Source organism: Ranitomeya imitator, chromosome 3, assembly GCF_032444005.1.
Source record: "Ranitomeya imitator isolate aRanImi1 chromosome 3, aRanImi1.pri, whole genome shotgun sequence".
Taxonomy (NCBI): Eukaryota; Metazoa; Chordata; class Amphibia; order Anura; family Dendrobatidae; genus Ranitomeya; species Ranitomeya imitator.
The window spans coordinates 553391957-553418321 of NC_091284.1; the positions used below are offsets into that span (position 1 = coordinate 553391957).

Genomic DNA, 26365 nt, shown 5'->3' on the forward strand with positions numbered 1-26365 from the left:
GAGACATATCCACTAGTGATGAGCGAACGTGCTTGGATAAGTAGCTATCCGAGCGTGCTATTATGCTACAAGAGTATCTTTGGCATGCTCAAAAACTGTTATAGTCCCAGTGGCTGCATGTCTCGAATGCTGTTCGACAGCTGCAACACATGCAAGGATTACCTAACAGCCAAGAGGCAAGCAGCCGCTTGGACTCTAGCATATTTTTCGAGCACGCTAGATACTGTTAGCACACGAGCATGATCAGATAACGCCTTTCCCGTGCACATTCGCTTGTCACCAATATCCAGGTATCGCTTCAATGCAGACGGTAATAGAAGGTGGTCTAAAATGCAAAATCATTGCAACATCTACATCCTGCTAGACTAGATAAGTAAAATAAGTACTAGATAAGTACTTTATTATGAAATGAGGACCCCTTGTTAATACAGAGGGCTGGGCAGAACTGGATACCCTGTCAAAACAAATTAGAAGACATTGTCAATTTTAATTATATATACACTGCTCAAAAAAATAAAGGGAACACTAAAATCCCACATCCTAGATATCACTGAATGACATATTCCGGTTGTAAACCTTTATTCATTAAATAGTGGAATGTATTGCGAACAATAAACCCTAAAAATGTCAACGTAAATCACAACTAATATCCCACAGCCGTCTGGAGTTGGAATGATGCTCAAAATCAAAGTGGAAAATGAAGTTACAGGCTGATCCAACTTCAGTGGAAATGCCTCAAGACAAGGAAATGATGCTCAGTAGTGTGTGTGGCCTCCACGTGAATGTATGATCTCCCTAGAATGCCTGGGCATGCTCCTGATGAGGCGGTGGATGGTCTCCTGAGGGATCTCCTCCCAGACCTGGACTAAAGCATCTGCCAAATCCTGGACAGTCTGTGGTGCAACGTGACGTTGGTGGATGATGCAAGACATGATGTCCCAGATGTGTTCAATCGGATTCAGGTCTGGGGAACGGGGTGGGGGGATGGGGGTGGGGCAGTCCATAGCTTCAATGCCTTCACCTTGCAGGAACTGCTGACACACTCCAGCCAAATGAGGTCTGGCACTGTCCTGCATTAGGAGGAACCCAATGCCAACCACACCAGCATATGGTCTCACAAGGGGTCTGAGGATCTCATCTCGGTACCTAATGGCAGTCAGGCTACCTCTGGCGAGTACATGGAGGCTATGCAGCCCTCCAAAGAAATGTCACCCCACACCATTACTGACCCACTGCCAAACCGGTCACGCTGAAGGATGTTGCAGGCAGCAGATCGCTCTCCACGGAGTCTCTAGACTTGTCACATCTGCTCAGTGTGAACCTGCTTTCATCTGTGAAGAGCACAGGGCACCAGTGGCGAATTTGCCAATCCTGATGTTCTGTGGCAAATGTCAAGTGTCCTGCGCGGTGCTGGGCTGTGAGCACAACCCCCCCCCATCTGTGGAAGTTGGGCACTCAGACCATCCTCACGGAGTCGGTTTCTTAGGGTATGTGTCCACGTTCAGGATTGCATCAGGATTTGGTCAGGATTTTCCATCAGTTTTTGTAAGCCAAAACCAGGAGTGGAACAATTAGCGGAAAAGTATAATAGAAACATATGCCCCACTTCTGTATTTATCACCCACTCCTGGTTTTGGCTTACAAAAACTGATGGAAAATCCTGACCAAATCCTGATGCAATCCTGAACGTGGACACATACCCTTACAGTTTGTGCAGACACATGCACATTTGTGTCCTGCTGGAGGTCATTTTGCAGGGCTATGGAAGTGCTCCTCCTGTTCCTCCTTGCACAAAGGCTGAGGTAGCGGTCCTGCTGTTGGGTTATTGCCCTCCTACAGCCCCCTCCATGTCTCCTGGTATACTGGCCTGTCTCTTGGTAGCGCCTCCAGCCACAGCTCGCATTGATGTGCCATCCTGGATGAGCTGCACTACCTGAGCCACTTGTGTAGGTTGTAGAGTCCATCTCATTCTACCACGAGTGTGAAAGCACAACCAACATTCAAAAGTGACCAAAACATCAGCCAGAAAGCATTGGTACTGAGATGTGCTCTGTGGTCCTCACCTGCAGAACCACTCTTTTATTGAGTGTGCCTAGATCACTTCCAATAATTTGTCTGTTATCTATTCCATTTGCACAACATGTGAAACGGATTGTCAAACTATGTTGCTTTTTAAGTGGACAGTTTGATTTCACAGAAGTTTGATTTACTTTGAGTTATATTCTGTTGTTTAAGTGTTCCCTTTATTTATTTTGAGAATATATATATATATTTTTTTTAAATTAGTGATTTTTTTTTTGCACAAATGACTGAAAGTTACCAGACTCTTCTATATGTCACCGAAAAGATCTCAGGAGTCTACATTCTTGGCACCAACTTTTGATATGACCTCTCACTGCACCGCTTTGTGACTTCTAGAGAGTAATTTTAGAAGATTTTAAACTAGTTTTGTAGGCATTAAAAAAAAAAAAAATTCCATTCCTATGATAAATGTGCCTTTACTTAGATGATGGATTGATAAGAATACTTTAACCCAGAACATTATTGCATTAGCTAGTCTTTGCCAATACATTTGCATTGATCAGCACCTTGGCTGCAGCATGGGGGTCTGTGGCCTGTTCGTAATCAGAATAAGGAAAAGTAAATCAGACCCTAATCTTTCTTGCACCATAACAGTCTATTCTCAAGGCACTGAACGAGACCCCATTCCACTAGAAACACCAATAAACACTCGACGGATCTACTGACAACTAAGAACATCACTATCTCGTTCCCCTTCACACCATGTCTAAGTCCACAGTACTTCTATTTTTGGTCCAAGGCAGGTAAATGGAAAGCTGTAAAGTTTTCTTATTTGTTTTTTCTAGAAATGTTCCTCCCCTTAAACTTTTCTTACTGGAAACAGTTATAAAATTAGTTCTGTTGTGCAAAGAAGAGCACAAAACTTGATTTGGCTGTGGATAAAGTGCAGGCAAGCAATAATGTTGCTTTTTTCCCCATAACAATCCCCTTAATTTTTGCTTCAGTACCCAGAATGTCTGTCCACAGTAAATTCTCTGCCATTTCTCCAGATGCAGCGTCAACTTTGACGGTATAATATATATATTTGGCATAAACACATCGTAATCCTATAACTACACCCTACAGAATGATTTTCCTTTCATCGACTGTGCCCAAAAAAAAGAGACCAAAATTTCATATTCTGGAGCTGCATTAATCGCATAAAAGACAATGGAGGCCAAAATGCAGATCTATTTTTCCGCCTCCAGTGCCTTCTATGCGAGAACGCGTCGTGAATTTAATAGATTGATAAATAAAAATAAATAATCCTTTGTACATCTCTAATGGCAAATGCTAGATTTTGCTACTTGCCACAACCACAATTATATAAGGAGTTCCCATCCATTCCTGTAAATCAAAACCACACATTTAATATCATAACTGATGGTCGCAGATCGAAGAGACCATAGTTAAACAGGCAGACAACATTCAATACCTAGCGGTCGCGGCTAGATTTGAGACCCCCCCCCATGGATGACCTTGTCCATCGGTCATCAATATGTTGTGACTGGACAACCCCTTTAAACATGAAATGTAAAAAATCAAGACGGTTTGTATCAGGACGTACCATGACTAATGAAGATGCTCACATTAGTGCAAAGGCAAAAATTAATATGAAATCTTGTTGTCAGGGAGAAGGGGAAAAAAAATCTAAGATTATTTTTAGTATGCTAAAATATCTAGTATTAACCTAGTGTTTTGATTGGTACCAGGAGTCCAATTCTGTATTTTAACTAAAATTACAACTGTGAACCCCGAAAATGGTTTAGGATTATTATTACTTTTTTTTTTTTGAACATACCAGCATTAAAAAGTTATTGCATAGCAAGAACCGGGATTCATTTCATACTTTTTACAAAGCTGATCCATTTAAAAAGAAAAAAAAAACAAAAAAAAAAAAAACAGACATTTAAAAAAAAAAAAAAAGCGCAGGGTAAAAAGAAAAAAAAAAAAAACACAAGCCAAGCTTTAATACTTAATTTGCATTGCACACAAGCAAGGCAAGGAAGCAAAATACTTACTGGTCCTCATGTACCAAAACCATGTCAGGATGGAGGGGGAGGAATGGCTGCTGATAGAAACCAGTCAAGGGGTATTATGAATCTACTTAAAAACAAGATTTCTTTGGGTCTAGCAATTTTTTTTTTTTTACAGAGATAGAAAAAACAAACAAAGGAAATTACCTAACATGAAGCCATCTTTCATGTTTATATATGGTCGTTCACCAATTATGATATGGCGGGTGGCTCTCGCCCAATAACCTTTCCGGCTGTGAAACCTTACACGAAGAATCTTCAAAAATGATAGGGGGACAAAGATGCCAGTTTTCAAATGTACAACACCCAACAAGCATTCTATTTGTGTCATTGACATCGCTATTGTTACCGCTGTGTGCAAGGCAAAGAGTTAGAATTGTGGTTCCCTGTGTATTCCCTAGATTGTGAATTGATCCCAGGACAGATAATACAATGAAGAGTCAATTCAAGATGGTCTCAGAGGGGCAAATGGCAACAACGTACTGTTTCAGAAACCGTTACACAGGTTTGTGACAATTACAATGGTTCGCAGCATTTTTAACTACAGTTTTCAATCAAAACCCTCCGTGCTATTCCTTGTAGGCTAGCTTATGTTTGTATGCTTCTCGATGACCCATAGGACATGAATTACAGCTTATGCAGAGTAAGAAATATCATTCAAAGGTTTCAACTCAAGTGAATCACTTATGTATTTGCTATAGGATGAATTGCTAAATTTTGTGACGTTTAGCTTAAAAAAAAAAAAAAAGTCCAAATGATAAAACATAAAAACAAAAAATTAAGAAAACCTCATCCTATTGCAACATGGTGCTATCAGCTTTGATTTTTTTCCTTTTTCATTTTAAGTTAACACAAATACAGTTCTTGTAATACAATTCCATCTTTAATTGCAACAGATGCTTTTGCATGTTGACTCCAGTCAGACAAAATTTGTGGGGGAGAGTGGAGATTGGGTGGCCTGATGGCAGCTGGCATTCATTTCTTGAGTGGCTGGTAAACTGATGCATTGGGGTCCAACCCAGATGAGCTAGTCTCCACAAACTTGGAAGAGTAGTGTGGGGAAACTGGGCTTAGGGTACTTGTCCCTGCTGTATATGCAATGCTGGGCATTACTGCCATTACTTCGGCAATCTTCTGTTTGAGGTCTTTGATTTCTTGATCTTTCTGAAGAATTTGTCCTAAAAAAGTGAGAAGAGGAGACCGTGTTAAGGATAAAAATGCCACCTCAAATGAAATTACTACTTTAAGGACGGCTTCATACATACAACTTTCATGGCCCAAGTATAGAATGAGTGGTTCAGATTTTCCATAAGTGTCCTGACCCAAACTCAATTAGCCACAAACTTCTACAAGTTTGTCGAGTTTGGGTCAGGAGACCCATGGCCGGTCTGGACCATGAATGCTGGAGGTGTAAACCCCCAGATCACTCAACCAATTTTAGAGCAGTTTCCTTAACCCCTTTACCCCAAGGGTGGTTTGCACGTTAATGACCGGGCCAATTTTTATAATTCTGACCACTGTCCCTTTATGAGGTTATAACTCTGGAACGCTTCAACGGATCCCAGTGAATCTGACATTGTTTTCTCGTGACATATTGTACTTCATGACAATGGTAAAAATTCTTTGATAGTACCTGCATTTATTTGTGAAAAAAACGAAAATTTGGCGAAAATTATGAAAATTTTGCAATTTTCCAACTTTGAATTTTTATGCAATTAAATCACAGAGATATGTCACACAAAATACTTAATATGTAACATTTCCCACATGTCTACTTTACATCAGCACAATTTTGGAACCAAAATTTTTTTTTGTTGTTAGGGAGTTATAAGGGTGAAAAGTTGAACAGCAATTTCTCATTTCTACAACACCATTTTTTTTTTTTAGGGACCACATCTCATTTGCAGTCATTTTGAGGGGTCTATATGATAGAAAATAACCAAAACTACATTCAAGAAGTTTGTTAACCCTTCTGGTGCTTCACAGGAATTTTTTGAATGTTTAAATAAAAATGAACATTTAACTTTTTTTCACAAAAAATTTAATTCAGCTCCAATTTGTTTTATTTTACCAAGGGTAACAGGAGGAAATGGACCCCAAACATTGTTGTACAATTTGTCCTGAGTACGCCAATACCCCACATGTGGTGGTAAACCACTGTTTGGGCGCATGGCACAGCTCGGAAGCGAAGGAGCGCCATTTGACTTTTCAATGCAAAATTGACTGGAATTGAGATGGGACGCCATGTTGCGTTTGCAGAGCCCCTAATGTACCTAAATAGTAGAAATCCCTCACAAGTGACACCATTTTGGAAAGTAGACCCCCTAAGGAACTTATCTAGATGTGTGGTGAGCGCTTTGACCCACCAAGGGCTTCACAGAAGTTTATAATGGAGAGCCAAAAAAATAAAACAAAATTTCTTTCCCACAAAAATTATTTTTTAGCCCCCAGTTTTGTATTTTCCCGAGGGTAAGAGGAGAAATTCGACCCCAAAAGTTGTTGCCCAATTCGTCCTGAGTACGCTGATACCCCATATGTTGGGGGGAACCACCGTTTGGGCGCATGGGAGGGCTCGGAAGGGAAGGAGTGCCATTTGGAATGCAGACTTAGATGGAATGGTCTGCAGGCGTCACATTGCTATATAAGTAGCGTGGTGTATTTATCCAATAATATTTATACCGTATAGTAGCAAAAGGATAAAATTTAACCTTTATTAGGTATGTATAAAAAATAGGCCTCAAATAGGACCTGACTATAGACCAAAAAACAACAAAAAAAATAATAAGACAAACCAAAATAGAAAACCAAACGTGGTATGTGCCCTATTACCTACACAGAAAGGAAAAACGAGAAACAGACAGACAAATACAAATAACATATATTCTGCAGCACTGACCGTGCCAATACTGAGTAACCAATCCACAATAGTCTTTACAGGCTCACACAAAGTGGGCCAACTATTGAACAAACCAGCTGGACATAAATATATTTATGACACAGGATGCACCTCTATATGAAGGTATTATGGCTATAACTGTCTATACAAACAGAGTATCACCTTGTCACAGCTGGTTATTAAACCAAAGAATGTACTTCGTCCACCTCATATCCTGACCCTTAGTCTTTTACAGAGTGGTACTGCAGAGAGCGTTTCCTCCTTGCGGATTCATCAGGGGAGAATGCTGCTGCCATTACGGGTCTCCCCCTTCTGTGTCCTTTATAGATTGAGCTCGTGCCGCGCTGACATAAGCCCCGCCCACCTGGCATGTGACGCGCTGCTCGAGCTTGTCCAGACTGTACCAGCCGCTCACCGTCTTCGTTGAACCTAGGGAATCCCGGCACAGTAGCGCATGTGCGTCTGCCGTAGCGGGGATAGAGATGTCCCAGGGTATGTGAGTGAACTGTATCTTATTCTTGATACGGGGGAATAAAGCGTAAATGTATGAATTCATACATATACCCCCCCTAAGGTGTCTGTACACATTGCCGCATGGAATCAATAATCCATCCAATATGCCGCACACTTAGTCAGCACCCTAAACACAGGACCTGCAATAGAACACCGATCCTGTTCACCAAACGACATGATTCATGGAAAAACTCAGCATATTATCATACCAATTAAGTTACAGTAGACAAACAGAGGGTTGTCTACTTTTAGTGTATGACCATATCAAATATAAACTGCGAGAAACAAAGACGAGAGAGCCTAAAAAAACAGTAAGAATTTAAATACTGATTTGTTGATATACAGAAATATATAGGGTAAAAATTCCTATGCGCGGGACACCACCATCCATCACAAAAAAACCCAAAGGAGGGAAAAGGTGACCCTAAAACATTACCCTATCATAATATCCCTACTCTCCTGTCCCTGCCTGTCGCGGAGGTTGGCACCCTACAAAGAACCCTGCGCAAGTGGCGCCCCCACTCGACGTCGGCTCACCCAGAACTATCTCTCCCTATAGCACCCTCATATCTACAAAGGACAGCTATAAAGAAAGAAACACAGATAGGGGGGAGAAAAGGAACTGTAGGATTTTCCAATAATTTGAAAATATTTTTTAAGGTCAGATCCGTAATTAGGAGATATAAACAATCCCTAAGATCCTGACCCTACCTGTCGCGGGGGTTGGCACCCTACAGCCTTTGCATGTGGCGCCCCCACTCCACGACGGCTTGCCCTAATTGGAAACCCTATCAGATATAATCACAAAAGAGGTGGAAAAAATAGTAAAATACAGGACCACTTAAATACATACTACAGAAAACAACTGTATGATTGTGTCTCATTTAGTCCTAACGGTTGTACAGTCTTCAACATGAATATCCATCTCGTCTCTTTTTGCAATATTTGTCTGTCCCAGTCGCCACCTCTTGGTGGAGGTATAATCCTGTCAATCCCTACGAAATAGATCTTATCGGGGTTACCCTGATGAAACTGATTCATGTGGATAGCCACGGGAGTGTCCCTTTTATTAGCAATATCACGGAGGTGCTCACCAATTCTCTTACGAAACTCTCTTTTTGTTTTACCCACATACTCCAGGTTACAATCACATGTGGCCTTGTAAATAACCCCCTTGGTCCGGCAGTTGATAAAATGCCGAATTGTGTATGTGGTACCTGTGACATTGCTTATAAAGCTCTTTGAGGGTCTGATGGATGCGCAGCTTTTGCAGCCACCACACTTCTAACAACCCTTAGTCTGGTTTGTCGTTAACCAAAGGCTGTTACCTGAGTCAAAATGGCTGTGAACCAATCTGTCATGAAGAGATTTGCCCTTTCTGTATGTGATCTGAGGTACCGGTGGGACATGTTTGTTTATATCCCTATCCATCTGCAGGATAGGCCAATGTTTCTGAAGAATTTCTCTGACATAATTCGACCCATTGGAATATCTAGTGATGAAGCGAATAACATTGTCTTCATCAGACTTGGGCTTGGGTATCAATAAATCTTTCCTTTCTTTTTTCAGAGATTCTTTATAGGCCTTATTGAGTACCCCCTCCGGATATCCTCTTTCCAAGAACCGATGCTTCAAATCAATGGCTTGTTCTTGGAACACTTCATTGTTTGAGCAATTTCTGCGCACCCTTAAATATTGCCCCTTAGGGATCCCTCTTTTAAGAGGAGCAGGGTGACTGCTTTCCCACCTGAGGAGAGAATTTGTGGCCGTGTCCTTTCTGTGTGTTTTTGTGGTCAATTCACCATTAGGACTTTTATTAATGCGTATGTCCAAAAATGCCAGGCTAGTGTTGCTGGCTTCAAACGTGAAGCGCAGGCCTAGGTCATTGATGTTTAGCCCCTCAACAAAGTTGCCAAAATCAGTGGCTTCTCCTCTCCAAATTACAAACACATCATCAATATATCTTAGCCGCAAAATTATCCTCTCCTCAGGATGGGTCAAAGTGTCTCCAAAAACTACCGTTTCCTCCCACCAGCCCAGGAGCAAATTTGCATACGAGGGCGCACAAGGGCTGCCCATCGCAGTGCCCCTGAGCTGGTGGAAGTACTTCCGGTCAAACAGGAAAACATTATGGGTCAAACAGAATTCTAGGGCCTTTATCACAAAATCATGTCGTCTGTTATATTGTGTGCCTCTGGTATGTAAGAAGTGGCTCACAGCCATTAGGCCCTTGTCATGTGGTATTGAAGAGTATAGTGACTCCACGTCAATGCTGCCTAAGATCATGTCTGGGTCCAGGCAAACATCTTCCAATTTAAGCAAGAGGTCAGTGGTGTCCCGCACATAAGAATTCAGAGCTCCCACAAATGGTTTTAAGATCTTATCGATATAAACACCAAGTCTTTCTGTCAAACTGTTTCCTGAAACAATCGGGCGCCCCTTTAGGGGATTAGTCCCCTTGTGAATCTTTGGAAGACAATAAAAAGTTGGAGTAACCGGATGCTTGAGTACCAGATACTCCCTCTCGTCCTTGCTTAACACTCCTTCTCTGAAACCCTCCTCAACGATAGATCTGAGTTCACACTCATATTGTTTAAGGGGGCTATGTGGTAGTATCTTATAATCCTCCTCACCCTCCAAAAGAGAAAGGCATAGAGTACGGTATTTAATAGTATCAATTACCACCACATTACCCCCTTTATCTGAGGGCTTGATGGTAATGTTTTTGTCCTTTTCCAAATTACACAGACAGTTCATTTCACTTCTGGATAAGTTGTGGGAATTTTTTCTTTTTTTGTCTGATATTCTCATGAGATCTTCCGTGACCAAGTTTAAAAAAATATCAATGGAGCTTAAGTCTCCCATAGGTGGGGGCATACTGGAGCTTTTATTCTTAAGTTTGGTAAAAGGTCCCAACCCTTCCATATTGGGATCAACATCTCCCAGATGGAACAACAACCGAACATCCTGCAATAGATCCTCTGCTATAACCAAATCTGCACATTGTTTTCTCTCTTCCCTCAGAAAAAATTTCTTCCACTTGAGACGTCTTACAAATAAATTTACATCCTTAATAACCTCAAAAGTGTCCATGTCTGAACTAGGTACAAAAGAAAGACCCCTACTTAATGATGATATTTCAATCTCTGATAGTGCTCTGGAAGAAAGGTTTACTACCTGCATATTTAAGTTGGGGGATTGGTTCGACTCCTGAGTGGATAACTGAGGTCTAAAAAATTGTTCTTGACCGGTGATTTTTTGTTACTCCCGCGTCCCCAGTTACCACCTCTCCCCCTATTCTTTCCTTTTCCTCTCTGTCCTCCAGCTCTACCTTCACTGTCTGAAACTTCTGCCTCTGAAGATGAAATATCAGTCTCTGTTTTTCGGGAAAATCTACTCGCTGAAAAGGTATATGCTTTATTATCTTTGAACTCCTGAAGATCTCTTATGAAAAATTTATGTTTTTTATCCTTCAGATGATACTGGAATCTCTCTACCGAGTTCTGTAATTGAATTTCTTTTTTAGAGAATTCAGGTTCAGCCGAGAATTTCTTTGTTATATCTATATGTTCTTTCAGGGATTCATTCAAACTGTTCAAATTTTGTTTTTCTTCTTCTAATAATAGTCCCATCAATCTAAGAGAACTCGCCGTGGCCTCCTTCTCCCATTTAGCTAACAGACTGGGATTTTTATAACGATAACCAGGTGCCAAGGTGATCCTTAGATGTCTGGGAACAATACCAGCTGGTGATGAGTTGAACACGCGGTGAGATCTAACCAATTTACATGGTGGTTACATGACTGATCTCGTGTATCACAGCGTTCCCGTTACTATACCCCACCGTCATTAACCCTTTTAAGAATGCCACAACTGAATCCTTCAGGGAACACTCATAGTATATGTAAATGAGTTAACATGTATCCCTAAGTTATATGGAAGGGTATTATTTTTTATTGTTGGGCATCTCACTATGCTGCATATGTGGTCTGCTACTCTGCACTGACGTTATTCCTATCTGGGTATATATATTTTGGTAGAGCAATGATACGTTGTCTACCAGTGATATACTATAAGTACATTCTTTGGTTTAATAACCAGCTGTGACAAGGTGATACTCTGTTTGTATAGACAGTTATAGCCATAATACCTTCATATAGAGGTGCATCCTGTGTCATAAATATATTTATGTCCAGCTGGTTTGTTCAATAGTTGGCCCACTTTGTGTGAGCCTGTAAAGACTATTGTGGATTGGTTACTCAGTATTGGCACGGTCAGTGCTGCAGAATATATGTTATTTGTATTTGTCTGTCTGTTTCTCGTTTTTCCTTTCTGTGTAGGTAATAGGGCACATACCACGTTTGGTTTTCTATTTTGGTTTGTCTTATTATTTTTTTTGTTGTTTTTTGGTCTATAGTCAGGTCCTATTTGAGGCCTATTTTTTATACATACCTAATAAAGGTTAAATTTTATCCTTTTGCTACTATAAGGCGTCACATTGCGTTTGCAGAACCCCTAATGTACCTAAACAGTAGAAACCCCCCACAAGTGACCCCATATTGGAAACTAGACCCCCCAGGGAACTTATCTAGATGTGTTGTGAGAACTTTGAACCCCCAAGTGTTTCACTACAGTTTATAACGCAGAGCCGTAAAAATAAAAAATCTTTTTTTCCCACAAAAATTATTTTTTAGCCCCCAGTTTTGTATTTTCCCAAGGGTAACTGGAGAAATTGGACCCCAACAGTTGTTGTCCTATTTATCCTGAGTACGCTGATACCCCATATGTTGGGGTAAACCCCTGTTTGGGCACACGGGCGAGCTCGGAAGGGAAGAAGCACTGTTTTACTTTTTCAACGTAGAATTGGCTGGAATGGAGATCGGACGCCATGTCGCTTTTGGAGAACCCCTGATGTGCCTAAACAGTGGAAACCCCCCAATTATAACTGAAACCCTAATCCAAACACTCCCCTAACCCTAATTCCAACGGTAACCCTAACCACACCTCTAACCTTGACACACCCCTAACCCTAATCCCAACCCTATTCTCAACTGTAAATGTAATCTAAACCCTAACTGTAACTTTAGCCCCAACCCAAACTGTAGCCCTAGCCCTAACCCTAGCCCTAATCCTAACCCTAGCCCTAACCCTAGCCCTAACCCTAGCCCTAACCCTAACCCTAGCCCTAACCCTAGCCCTAACCCTAGCCCTAACCCTAGCCCTAACTTTAGCACTAACCCTAGCCCTAATGGGAAAATGGAAATAAATACATTTTTTTAATTTTTCCCTAACTAAGGGGGTGATGAAGGGGGGTTTGATTTACTTTTATAGTGGGTTTTTTAGCGGATTTTTATGATTGGCAGCCGTCACACACTGAAAGACGCTTTTTATTGCAAAAAATATTTTTTGCGTTACCACATTTTGAGAGCTATAATTTTTCCATATTTTGGTCCACAGAGTCATGTGAGGTCTTGTTTTTTGCGGGACGAGTTGACGTTTTTATTGGTAACATTTTCGGGCACGTGACATTTTTTGATCGCTTTTTATTCCGATTTTTGTGAGACAGAATGACCAAAAACCAGCTATTCATGAATTTCTTTTGGGGGAGGCGTTTATACCGTTCCGCGTTTGGTAAAATTGATAAAGCAGTTTTATTCTTCGGGTCAGTACGATTACAGCGACACCTCATTTAGATCATTTTTTTATGTTTTGGCGCTTTTATACGATAAAAACTATTTTATAGAAAAAATAATTATTTTGGCATTTATTCTCAGGACTAACTTTTTTATTTTTTTGCTGATGATGCTGTATGGCGGCTCTTTTTTTTGCGGGACAAGATGACGCTTTCAGTGGTACCATGGTTATTTATATCTGTCCTTTTGATCCCGTGTTATTCCACTTTTTGTTCGGCGGTATGATAATAAAGCGTCGTTTTTTGCCTCTTTTTTCTTACGGTGTTTACTGAAGGGGTTAACTAGTGGGCCAGTTTTATAGGTCGGACCGTTACGGAAGCGGCGATACTAAATATATGTACTATTGTTTTTTTTTATTTATTTAGATAAAGAAATGTATTTATGGGAATAATATTTATTTTTTTTCATTATTAAGGAATATTTTTTTTTTTTTTTTTTTTTTTTTTTTTTTTTACACATTTGGAAAATTTTTTTTTTACTTTTTTACTTTGTCCCAGGGGGGGGACATCACAGATCAATGATCTGACAGTTTGCACAGCACTCTGTCAGATCACCGATCTGATAGCAGTGCAGGCTGCTTCACAGTGCCTGCTCTGAGCCACCTCCCTCCCTGCATGACCCGGATCCGCGGCCATCTTGGATCCGGGCCTGGAGCAAGCAGGGAGGCAAAACAGCCACGACCAATCAGCGACTTGGGATTTCTGTGACAGACAGAAGGACAGACAGAAAGTCGGAAGTGACCCTTAGACAATTATATAGATCACTATTCCCCATGCAGGTGGGCAGCCATGTATGAGACATGTGGTAAATTGACGACAAGTCTCACCTAGCTTTCTTCAACTGAAAAGAAATAAGACAAGAAAAGTGAGACTAAAAGTGACCACAAGCATGCAAATCGCATACATCCACCCACACAAGGAAATACAGAAGAATTTTGATTGCCTACATTGTCAAGATTTGGCAGTCTACAGTCAGATCTTTCTTCGGATATCAAACAACCCTTTTCAAAATGATGAGTGGATCATAAACAAGTATCCTTGTTTTGTGTTAATTCTTGGCTATGATTTCATTTATATTAGTTTACAGTTCGAACTGGCCTTTAATTTTCATTTGTTACATAATACTGCTTCCCCAATGTTTTAAGAGGGGTGGTATTGATCCATATCCTCCTAGCTTTGGAGTATAATGAGTGGAGAGTCTCATTAGACATGCATGTAAAAATTTACATGGGGGATATGGAGCATTACTTATATAATCTCAATCATCATGAGGAAAAATGTAATGCCCTTGAGTAGGCATTGCAGAAAATTGAGAAGTGTGACAGGCTTCTCCAAAAATCATAGGCAACAGCTTGATGTTCCACCAATGTGACCCAACTACCGGAAAGGACAATCCCATACTGGATAGTCGTAGGAGCTCCTTCAAGTCCAATGGCCGACTGTGGACTATAACAATCTGAAATATACTGGCTGCCAATAACTGCACAGTATTTCACACATGACGATTTTTCTGAGCTCTTCCCCAGCCATAATAATATGCCAGTTACCTTGGGCAATCTCCAGCTGTCGTTTTGCATCACCTAGTGCAGAGAACAAATCCAACTTGATTCGGGTTTCTGCGCTGAGGCTATTTTCTAAGTGCTGTGTTTTATCCTGCATGGCTGAAAGTGCAGACATTAACACCTCTGTATCTTTTTCATTTTCTTTGTACTTTCGCAGCTCCTGAAACAAAAAATATAGCAGAGCTTAAAAACAGATTACAGGATAGTGTGTAATAAAGGCCACTTCAAGACAAATATTATGTTCATTAAATGTAGAATACCCACTGCATCTCTCTATAAAAGGAGCACAGCCTATACTAAGGCCATGTTCACACTTTGCAGTTTTTACCGCGGAACCGCGGCGATTTTGATGCTGCGGGTCCGCAGCAGTTTCCATTGCGTTTAAAGTAACATGTAAACCCTATGGAAACCGCAAACCACTGTGCACATGCTGCGGGAAAAACCGCGCAGGAAAGCAGCAGTTTACAACCCACAGCATGTCACTTCTTTGTGCAGAATGGCAGCGATTCTGCACCCATAGGAATACATTGATCGGCCTACTTCCCGCATGGGGCTGTGCCCACCATGTGGGAAGTAATGCGGATAATGTGCGGTTGCTACCCGGGGTGGAGGAGAGGAGACTCTCCTCCAGGCCCCGGGAACCATATTTGTGTAAAAAAAAAAAAAAAGAAAAAAAGAATTAAAATAAAAAATAATGATATACTCACCTCCCAGCGCTGTACGCGGCCGTCCGGTCTCAGGTTGCTATGCGAGCAGGACCTGCGGTGATGTCGCGGTCACATGACCGTGATGTCGCGGTCACATGACCGTGACGTCACGAAGGTCCTTCTTGCACAGCATCTTTGGAACCGGACCGCCGCGTGCAGCGCCGAGGAGATCGGGACGTCAGAGGGTGAGTGTATCATTATTTTTAACATTAGCATATGCAGCATCAATAGTAAAACAAGTGCAGGATTAAACCCGCAGTGGAACCCGCAACAAATCTGCAGGGATAACCGCAGCGGGTTTGCCCTGCAGATTTATCAAATCCGCTGCGGGAAAACCGGCGGGAGAACCCGCAGCCCCCTTCCTACGTGTGCACATAGCCTTAGGCCTAGTCCTGCTGCTGAAAGCCTTTATCAGATCTGTACTCTTTCATTAATTAAAAAAAAAAAAAAAAACCACACTATGAACAATTTGGGGGAGCATCGATGTCAAAAGGACTAAGGCACTTATCTTACAGTACATGTGGAGAAAAAGCTATTTAAACATTAATGAGGATCTGCCATCAGATTTCATTATACAAATAGTTTAGATCAATAAATGGATATTAAACCCAGTGGGGCTGGTGTGTTTTGAAAGTTTTCATGCTTAAAGGGGCATTCCCATTTCCAAGATCCTATCCCAATATGAGGTACAGTGGGTACGAAAAGTATTCAGACTCCTTTGAAAAGTTCTCACTGTTTCATTGCAGCCATTTGGTAAATTAAAAAAAATTACATTTTTTCTCATTAATGTACACTCCGCACCCCCATCTTGACTGAAAAAAAAAAAAAAAAAAAACAAATCTAGAAATTTTTTCAAATTTATTAAAAAAGAGAAACTGAAATATCACATGGTCATAAGTATTCAGACCGTTGTTCAGACTCATTTAAGTCACATGCTGTACATTTCCTTGTGATCCTCTGAGATGGTTCTACTCCTTCACTGGAGTCCAGCTGTGTTTATTTAAACTGATAGGACTTGATTTGGAAAGGCAAACTATAAAAGGTACCATCACATTAAGCGACTGCAGCGATCTAGACAACGATGTCGATCCCTGCAGCGTCGCTGTGTGGTCGCTGGAGAGCTGTCACACAGACAGCTCTCCAGCGACCAACGATGCCGAAGTGCTTTGCTTTACGGCCGGCCGGCGCTCACAGTCACTGCAGGAAGCTGAAGGCGAGGGACGTGACCAGACACTGGAATGTAAGTATGTAGTGTTTTTTTTTTACTTTTACAATGGTAACCAGGGTAAACATCGGGTTACTAAGCACGGCCCTGCGCTTAGTAACCCGATGTTTACCCTGGTTACCAGTGAAGACATCGCTGAATCGGTGTCACACACGCCGATTCAGCGATGTCAGCGGGAGAACCAGCAACGAAATAAAGTTCTGGACTTTCCCCAGCGACCAACGATCTCCCAGCAGGGGCCTGATCGTTGGTCGCTGTCACGCATAACGATTTCATTAATGATATTGTTGCTACGTCACAAAAAGCAACGATATCGTTATGTGTGACGGTACCTCAAGAGCCACCTTGTGCAGCACTAATGCTGCATTCTGACAAGGTGGCTCTTTTAGTTTGGGTCCCTGGCACTGCTGAAAGAATGGTTTTTGAAATTTGTCCCTCAAACCGTGAAATCGTCAGGGGGCAGGTTTTTCCCCCCTAATACAGATGCCTCCCAGCCGTCAATCATGGCTTCTGCGCACAAGGCGCCGCCTCCTCTTCCTTCATTAGCGTCGCCAGCGCAGTTTTTTTTTCCGGGCATGCGCAGTTGCGCTGCCCTTTGAACTTACAGCGCAGGCGCTGGGAACGCTACTGAAGGAAGAGGAGGCGGCACGCAGAGGCCATGATTGACGGCTGGGAGGTGTCTGGATTGGGGGGGAAAGACCTGCCTCCCTGGCGATTTAACAGTATGAGGGACAAATTTAAAAAACCATTCTTTCAGCAGTGCCAGGAACAAGAACTAAAAGAGCCACCTTGTCAGAATGCAGCATTCGTGCTGCACAAGGTGGCTCTTTTAGTTACAAACGCCTGGGGGAGGAGGGGGGGGGGGAAGGGTGACAGGTTCCCTTTAAATGGAAGAAGTCTGACCACCAGAAGTCTTCCTGGACCTGGCCGTACAGCCAAACTGAGCAATCGTGGGAGAAGAGCCTTGGTGAGAGGTAAAGAAGAACCCAAAGATCACTGGCTGAGCTTCAAAGATGCAGTAGGGCGATGGGAGAAAGTTCCACAAAGTCAACTATCACTGCAGCCCTCCACCAGTCAGGCCTTTATGGCAGAGTGGCCCGACAGAAGTCTCTGTTCGGTGCAAGACATATGAAAGCCTGCATACAGTTTGCTAAAAAACACAAAGGACTCCCAGACTGAGAAATACGATTCCCTGGTCTGGTGAGATGAAGATACACCTCTTTGGTGATAATTTTAAGCGGTATGTGTGGAGAAAACCAGGCACCGCTCATCACTTCAATCCAGGCACATACAATCCCATCAGTGAAACATGGTGGTGGCAGCAGCATCATGCTGTGGAGGTGTTTTTCACCTGCAGGTACAGGAAGACTGGTTGTCATTGAAGGAAACATGAATGCAGCTAAGTACAGAGATATCCATGATGAAAACCTCTTCCAGAGTGCTCTGGACCTCAGACTTGGCTGAAGGTTCACCTTCCAACAATGACCCTAAGCATACAGCTAAAATAACAAAGGAGTGGATTCAGAACAACTCTGTGGCCATTCTCGACTGGCGGAGCCAGAGTCCTGACCTAAACCCAATTGAGCATCTCTGGAGAGACCTAAAAATGGCTGTCCACCAACGTTCACCATCCAACCAGACGGAACTGGAGAGGGTCTGCAAGGAAGAATGGCAGAGGATCCCCAAATCCAGGTGTGAAAAACTTGTTGCATCATTCCCAAGAAGACTCATGGCTGTACTAGCTCAAAATGGTGCTTCTACTCAATACTGAGCAGAGGGTCTGAATGCTTATGACCATGTGATATTTCAGTTTTTCTTTTTTAATAAATTTGCTAAATGTTCTACATTTGTTTTTTTTTCAGTAAAGATGGGGTGCAGAGTGTACATTAATGAGAAAAAAAGTGAACTTTTTTGAATTTACCAAATGGCTGCAATGAAAAAGTGAAAAATTTAAAAAGGGGTCTGAATACTTTCTGTACCCAATGTAGGTGTAGTAATTATAATAGTATTAGCAAAATACCTCCAATTAAAAATGTAGTGTAGTTCTCCTGATAAGGTATGTCGCTTACCCCATGTGCACAGAAATGCAGTAGCTTAAGAATCCATGGTTACGACCACTAGCAACTAGCTAACTTTCAGTATAGGAGTGGTCGTAACCATGGATATTTAAGCTACTGCAATGCCCTGCACATAGGGTTCAGAGACACAGCTTATCAGGAGAGCCATGCTACATGTCTAATTGGAGGTATTTGCTAATATTACCACAATACCTACTACAGTTTCATGAGTACAACACTTGCTGGATTCAAAATATTTATCTAAATCTGAAAATCTGGTGTCAAGCTGTATAATTTTCTAAGTGCCCCAGCCTTGTCAAGTCGAAGATCTAGTTAATAATGTATACCTTGAAGTCTCATGTAATGAAAGGGTTCTTTACAGTTGGAGTATTTAAAAGGGGTTGACCAGGGTATAGAAATATATATTTTTGCAAGGCAAAAAGTAGTATTAAACAAAAAACAAACCACAAACATTTCTCACCTGTTTACTTTCCCAGCATTACTTTCGGACAACTGATCTGGAGCCATCTACCCAAGTGGCCTCAGCAGTGTGGAGCCATAAACACAGGCATCAGCGCTAAGGCCAGTGACTGGCTGCAGTGGTCATGTGGGCAGATGGCATGCAATAAGGCAAAGCAAAACAAGCAGGGAGAGTTTTCATTTCAAAGCATTTTCTGCAGAAAAATGTGGACAGATGATCCTACTAACGGTCCAATGGAACTATTCTAATACATTTGTGTACCAAAATAACCCTGGTAAGTTATAAAAAATAAATAAAAATAATGTAGGCAAGAAAACCGATTTTCCGTGGCAGCTGCAGCGGAAGATATTATACCTGAACCTTTAACTCCAGTTCCCTTATCTGGTCTTCTTTGAGCTTCATGTCTATTGATAACTTTTTACATTCACCCTCTAGATCTCGGATTCGACCTCGTAATGTTTCTGTACATTCACCTCTGAGAGATAGAGAGACCGGGTCAGTTATTATGAGTCATCTTAAATATACCAACTCTGTTATTCCGGTCCCACTTTGCACACAATGACATACCTGTTCGCTGCAGCAAACGCGACCGCTCTCGCTGCTGTGGCTTCTTCTAATTTCTTCCTTTTCTTCTCCTCCAGGAGCTGCTTCTCTACAAAAGCTCGGGCTTCTTGCTCTGCCTTGAGCTTTTTCTCCAGCTGACTAATGGTCTGCTTGTCCTTCTGCTTCATCTGGACAGCGCTGTGTAATCTGGGGGGTGACATAACGTTTCATTAGACCCTAGAATAAGACAATTCCATCAGCTAGGGATTATTCTCCTGCAGAGCACTCACTTGTTTTGCAGCAGCTCGTTTTCCTGTCTGAGCTGCCCTATTTCACTCCGAATTCCCCGCTCCGTGCTTGTTAGTACGTTGATCTGACTGCGGAGGTCCTGCTCAATCTGTCTGCTGCCCTGCAAGTCTGCTTTTAATTTCTTTACATCTTGTTCCAACCTGAAAGGACACAGAAAAATGGTCATCATTACCCGGTCAATGACAGAAAATACAGGGCGTCGAGAAACAAGGACCCCCATGTGCAAGCATTCTTCAGAGCCACCAGTCTGCAGTCACCTCCTCATGTGTTGTTTACGGCCATTCATATAACGTGTATAATGACAAATATGCATGTGTGAACACTGATATAGACCGCCATCTGACGCCTTCATCGGGTATCCATGACCGTACAGACAAAAATCAGAATCTCTAAGAGGACTTCTAAAAGACTCCTCCATATAGGTATTAGACTGAAGTCAGCAGAACGTGTAGATATTGGCCAACCGTCTTATGTATGGAGGTCTTCTAACTCCGAAGAAACTCCCGATCCTTTTGTTCTTCAAGAGTTAAGTTGTCTTGGCAGTAGGGGTCTCGACTCCCCACTGAAAACATGTTAACGCTCGGCACAGCCAAATGTTCACGTGTGGGGTATTCTCCATCGAGTCTCACATTCACTTACCTAAAAATAAACACCCAGTTCCATGGTCTTCCATTGGTTTGTTTGTTTTAATCATAGTCAGCTTTAAGAGAACTTGTCATGATGAAAATAGTATATATCAGGAGAAGCAGAACAGATCAATATATATTTTTGTTGGAACATTTCAGGAACACTTGTACTTTATTGTACTTTATGCATTGAAATCCCTGGTGTTTGTATGTATACAAGTCCAGTGATTGAAAGTCTTCCCTGTATGACTGCATAAGCAGAGATAGCTGTCAATCACTGAATTAGACCGCCTACTGGACTCCTACAGACACCAGGAATTTCAATAGACTTGTTGATCGAGTCAATATATCATTCTTCTCTATACTTATAAAACTACACGTAAAATGTGACCGGTTCCCTTTAGGGCCTTTATCATACTGTAAAAGTTGTCTGGGATTTTTAATAGTTCATTAGCAGCATAAAATTATATATTGCTACCCAATCAAATCCTTCACTTTAAAGTGGTGACTTACGATCCTGCAGTGCTAATGTATATCATTCAGGTGAGAACATCAGCAACGACTAGGGTTTTCCTGGCTGAAAAGTGTACAGTCACTAGGTGCACATTGCAGAGTTGTGACTCTCCCAGATTCGCAGCACAAAAAGGGCACGTGACTGCATGAATGCTTTTTATCCGCTTCACTCAATGGAACATTGGGAGAAACAACGGAGACCCTTAGTCCGCACCTGGCCAAAAGCATGGAAATCCTACACGTGACCCCACCTGCACCCCAGCCGCTCGGAGAATACAGGAGAATCATGACAGTGTGCAATGCAGCAGCCTGACTTCAGTCCCCAAAAGCACTTTAGAATGGGGACTATGTCCTGTTCTAAAGAGTCTGCATCTCAAAGGCAAGAAGCAGGCAGAAACATTTATACACGCCTGTCATCTTTCAGAAACAGAGAAACCATGGTTGTTTCAGGTGTTTTAAAGGGGTTGTCCACTACTCCGACAACCCCCTTCTCAACCCTACGTTCCCCCCTTCTAAAATAAAAAAGACCTATACACACCTCCAGTACCGGCGCTATTCCAGTGATGTCAGCACGGTCTCTCCCGGCGACTGCGTATCAGTGCGATGTCACACGAACCCGGTGGCAAATCAATAGCCATTCTCCACCTTCGGACACATTACATACTGTATATCTGGACAAAGCAGCAGATCTCGCTTCCCTTAGATGTAAGGCAAAGAGTGAAGCGGCCACTGATTGGCCGTAGGGTTTGTGCGACGCCATACTGTTATGCTTTCGCCGGAAGAGAAAGTGCTGACATCACTGGAATGGCGCCAGAGAGTAAAAGTGTAATTTTAAAAAGGGGAAACACATGGATTGAGAAGGGATTGTCCAAGTAGTGGACAAACCCTTTAACTCAGCCATATAACCCATAGTCGGGGGCTGAAGTTTCAGATCACGTGGCCCCGCTCATTAAAGTTAATATTCACCTCTCTCCAATCCCATAGGCGTGGAGTGAATATTCATTACCTTAATGAGCGGGGACACGTGATCGCTCGTCCGGTAGAGCTGCTGGTGCCGAAACGAGATGAAGCGAGGGCGTGCAGGGAAGGTAAATAGGATGTGGTTTTTTTTTGGTTTTTTTTAACAGGAGCCATGCATACAAGGATGGGGGATAAGGAGCCATGCCTACAAGGATGGGGAGCCATGCCTACAAGGAAGGGGATGGGGATGGAGTGCCATGCATACAAGGAAGGGGATAAGGATGGAGTGCCATGCATACAAGGATGGGGATGGAGTTCCATGCATACAAGGATGGGAATAAGGAGCCATGCAGACAAGGATGGGGAGCCATGCATACAAGGACGGGGATGGGGGTGCCATGCATACAAGGATGGGGAGCCATACATAGAAGGATGAGGGGAAAATGCATACCCAGCTTATACTCTAGTCAATAAGTTTTCCCAGTTTTTTGTGGCAAAATTAGGTGCCTCGACTTATACTCGAGTATATACGGTAAGTTAATATTTACTTATAGAAACATGGAAATGTTGGTATGTTTTTAAAATGTTATAACGATCACAGATTTGTTAGCAAGTCACTACTCATTCTGCAAGATCCACCCACAAGTATAAAGTGTATAGGGGCAGATAACAGATGCCATGGGATTGGATGGCTGTGGAGCATTTCTCAATGCATGTATGGCAGGTGTAGGAACCGAGCATTATGTGAGCAAATGTTAGCCATCATGACAATCAGTGATAAGGTCCTGTCAAAGTCAGCCAGAAAAACAAAAAACACAAAATTGGTCATCTGAAACACCATGCCGGACAAAGGACCAACACCTTCCTATATTTTAGACCATACTTGTGATAAGAAATAAAATCCAAGGCAGCAGACAAAAGAGGGTCAACAAGAAAGCTGCAATGTCTGAAGAGTCAGCACTTGTTTTTATTTCAGAGCATTACATCAAGTACTGTTTGTTCAGAACTGATCACAGATTTTAGGTCCGAGAGCACAGACTATATCTGTGAGGAACAAAAAAAATACGACTAGTGCCCAATTAATGGCCTTTCCTTCCCTCTTCCAAGAAATCTGTATATAAAGGGTGCATTTCTAAAATAAAGTTTTACCCACCATAGCAGTGCCCATGCCACAGCTGTCAATTAGTCTATTATAGAGCAGATCTCAAGATTAGGAGTCAGCCTCCTCCACTACTAGCATAGTATTTTTTTTTTTTAGCTTTGCAGAACACCAAGTCTTTTAAATTGACCGTTCTTGTAAAATAATCATTAATCTAACAAATTATTAAATTCAACTACAGTAATTGTTCATGTCAGTAATATCCTGAACTCCTGCCAGTGAAACCAGATTGGAGACATGGGGGGCTATGCTATTTGAGCGAGTCACTAGAAGACTGAGGCTTGGAGATATCCATTATCAGTGACCACAGTCCAGTAGTGGTGGCAGACATAATAGTTAATCACTATGAAATGGATAAAAAAAAAAAATGGTGTGAATAAAACATTCCCCACACCATTCGTTCCAACATTTTCCCAGGATGTTGTATAGGAAGCAAACATTTGTTATGGACCAGGCAAGATTCCACTTGTCATAGATCACTCGGGTTTTGCTCAGTTTTTAAGCTAACAAGATTGGAATGCAAAAGGGCATTCCACCTCCAAGTCATGCACTTTAAAAAGCAACTAAAATAATAAAGCATGTAAAAAAAAAAAATCTGATATGTGGGTATCCCGACACTACCCTGTTCCTCACCAGTCAAAACTTCTGAACATATTACTAGAAAGCACCTAGAGCTGAGCTTTTAAAGAGCCTTTACCATTGTGTCATCAATGTATCCCTTTTTTTTTCTCCGGAAGCTTAGAAACTTCCCAAGACTCCAGCCTACCCCCGAGAATCTCAAACCACTTCACTGGTACCATCATGATACAGTCCCTCAGTACCCGCTTTTTTCTCATTGTGAGGTTGCCTCTGAAGAGCCCGTTTACCACGTCTACTTGTTTCTACAGTTAGCGTGCACCAAATGAGTGGCCAATAACATTGGCACTACTGAACAGCTCTACCCAGTAGAGCACCAGTGAGCCACAAACTAGGTTTATTTACACGGGCAGACTTTGGGAAAGATTTTTTTTGCAGCAATTATCAAATGTGCCTTTATAGTTTTAGTCCAGTCTTGAAGGACTAAGCAAGATTAAAAGCTGCACAGAATCAGCAACAGTAGAAGCTGGCATAGAATGTTTATAACTGCTGGAAGGAGAAGGACATGTCACAGAAGGCATAGAAAGACAAGAATCATGTGTGAAGGGACTAGGTCAATGATCTTCTGCCATAGGAAAGGACAAGAATAATGGGACGTCTACCCGAGAAACATGGCCCAGCACCAATGTACTCCAGTACATGTGCACATACCCTAAGGCCATGTTCTCACGTTGTGGTTCTGTAGCTCTTAATATGCAAATTAAAAGCTGCTCTTTACATTGGCAGCAAAAGCCTTGCAGGGATTTTGCAGTTTTTTTCATTTTTAGAAAAATCAATGAGGGAAAAAAAATAAGAAAGCTCTACTTTATTAAACATGTACTGTAGGCAAAACATGTAATCCGTATCCCTCCCCCCCCCCCCCCCCCCCAAAAAAAAAAAAAAAAAAAAAAAAAAATCAAAAACACTGGAAACGGGCGTTTTGAAAGCATGAGGTTTTATGTAAAAAAAAAAAAAAAATGCAGCAAAACGCTGCATGTGAATGTAGCCTAAGATATTTTGTAATTCTTTTTGACTGCATGTCCCAGAAGAAAGCAAATATAACTCCTGTATTGGAGGTTTTTTTTTAAGGCAACTTTTCTACCTTAAAGTGTTCTTTTAAAGAATTAGAGGGTTGAGTGTGAGCCATGATATGTACTTCTAGGAAGTAATCGAAGGGAGGTACAGTCAGAGCTGTGAGGAGGAACTCTGCGTACAAGTCACACAGAAGCACAGGCTCTCACGTGGATGGAGGAGTCGTTTCTTACATGCTCATCTTTGTAAAAGGCTTTTTTGCACCTTCATTCTTCTTATCCTTCTTGGAACAGGAAAAACCCACAATCTGACATTTTTGGGGGTGGGGTTATGCCTTTATGGTGTTTATTGTGCAGTAAAAATGATCAGGCAATGGGAATCTTCAGGTCAGTATGATTAAGATATCAAATTGGCAACTTTATTACCATATATACTCAAGTATAAGTGGACCCAAGTATAAGCCAAGGCACCTAATTTTGCCACCAAAATCTGCAAAACTTATTGACTCAAGTAGAAGCTGGGTATGTATTGTCCCCTTACCCCCATCCCTGGATGCACGCCTCTATCCCCTATCTTTGTATGCATGGTTCCTGTTTAAAAAAACCTACTTACCTTCCCTGTGAGCCCTCACTGTATCTCGCTCTGGCACAGCAGCTCTTCCAGCCGAGCGATCACGTGTCCCCGCTCATTAAAGTAATGAATATTCACTCCACGCCTATGGGAGTGGAGAGGGGTAAATATTCATTACATTAATGAGCGGGGACAGACGACTGCTCGGCAGAAGACTGACAGTGGAAGGAGAAGCAGCGAGGGCATGCAGAAAGGTAAGTAGGATGTGTGCTGGAAGCCGGCAGCTGCGGCTGTAAGGCTATGTGCACACATTCAGGTTTTTTTTGCGTTTTTTTTGCGCTAAAATCACTATAAAAACTCATTAAAAACGCATACATTATGCATTCTATCATTTAGAATGCATTCTGCATGTTTTATGCACATGGATGCGTTGTTTTCCGCGAAAAAAAAAACGCATCGCGGTAAAAAAAAATGAGCATGTTCATTATTTTTGCGGACTTTCTGCGTTTTTCCCCGCAATTCTATGCATTTCGGGGGAAAAAAACGCACAAAAAAAAAAAAAAACGCATGCGGATTTCTGGCAGAAATGTCCGTTTTTTGTCAGGAAAATTTCTGCAAGAAATCCTGACGTGTGCACATACCCTGTGTGTGCTATACGGAGAAATGAATATTTACTGCCAGCACAGTGAATATTAATTTCTCTTTAGCAGAAGGCACAGCCGCTGGCTCCTGTCTTTGTGACCCGCTGCTCCCCTCACCCGCCAGCTTTCTGGGACAATGACTTGTGTATAAGCTGAGGGGGCGTTTTC

At 42.0% G+C, this 26365-nt stretch overlaps 1 protein-coding gene across 1 annotated transcript in view; it reads right to left on the reverse strand.

Moving 5' to 3' along the window:
• Positions 1–4180: 4180 nt before the first annotated feature.
• MACO1 (macoilin 1) overlaps positions 4181–26365 on the reverse strand; it is a 63542-nt gene continuing 41357 nt past the window's right edge. The window contains exons 7-11 of the mRNA XM_069757909.1: positions 20063–20221; positions 19797–19979; positions 19584–19704; positions 14745–14919; positions 4181–5275 (exon numbers count right to left, since the gene is read on the reverse strand). Of these exons, the coding sequence (XP_069614010.1) occupies positions 5073–5275; positions 14745–14919; positions 19584–19704; positions 19797–19979; positions 20063–20221 (841 nt within the window). The 3' untranslated portion in view covers positions 4181–5072. The remainder of the gene's footprint in view (positions 5276–14744; positions 14920–19583; positions 19705–19796; positions 19980–20062; positions 20222–26365) is intronic.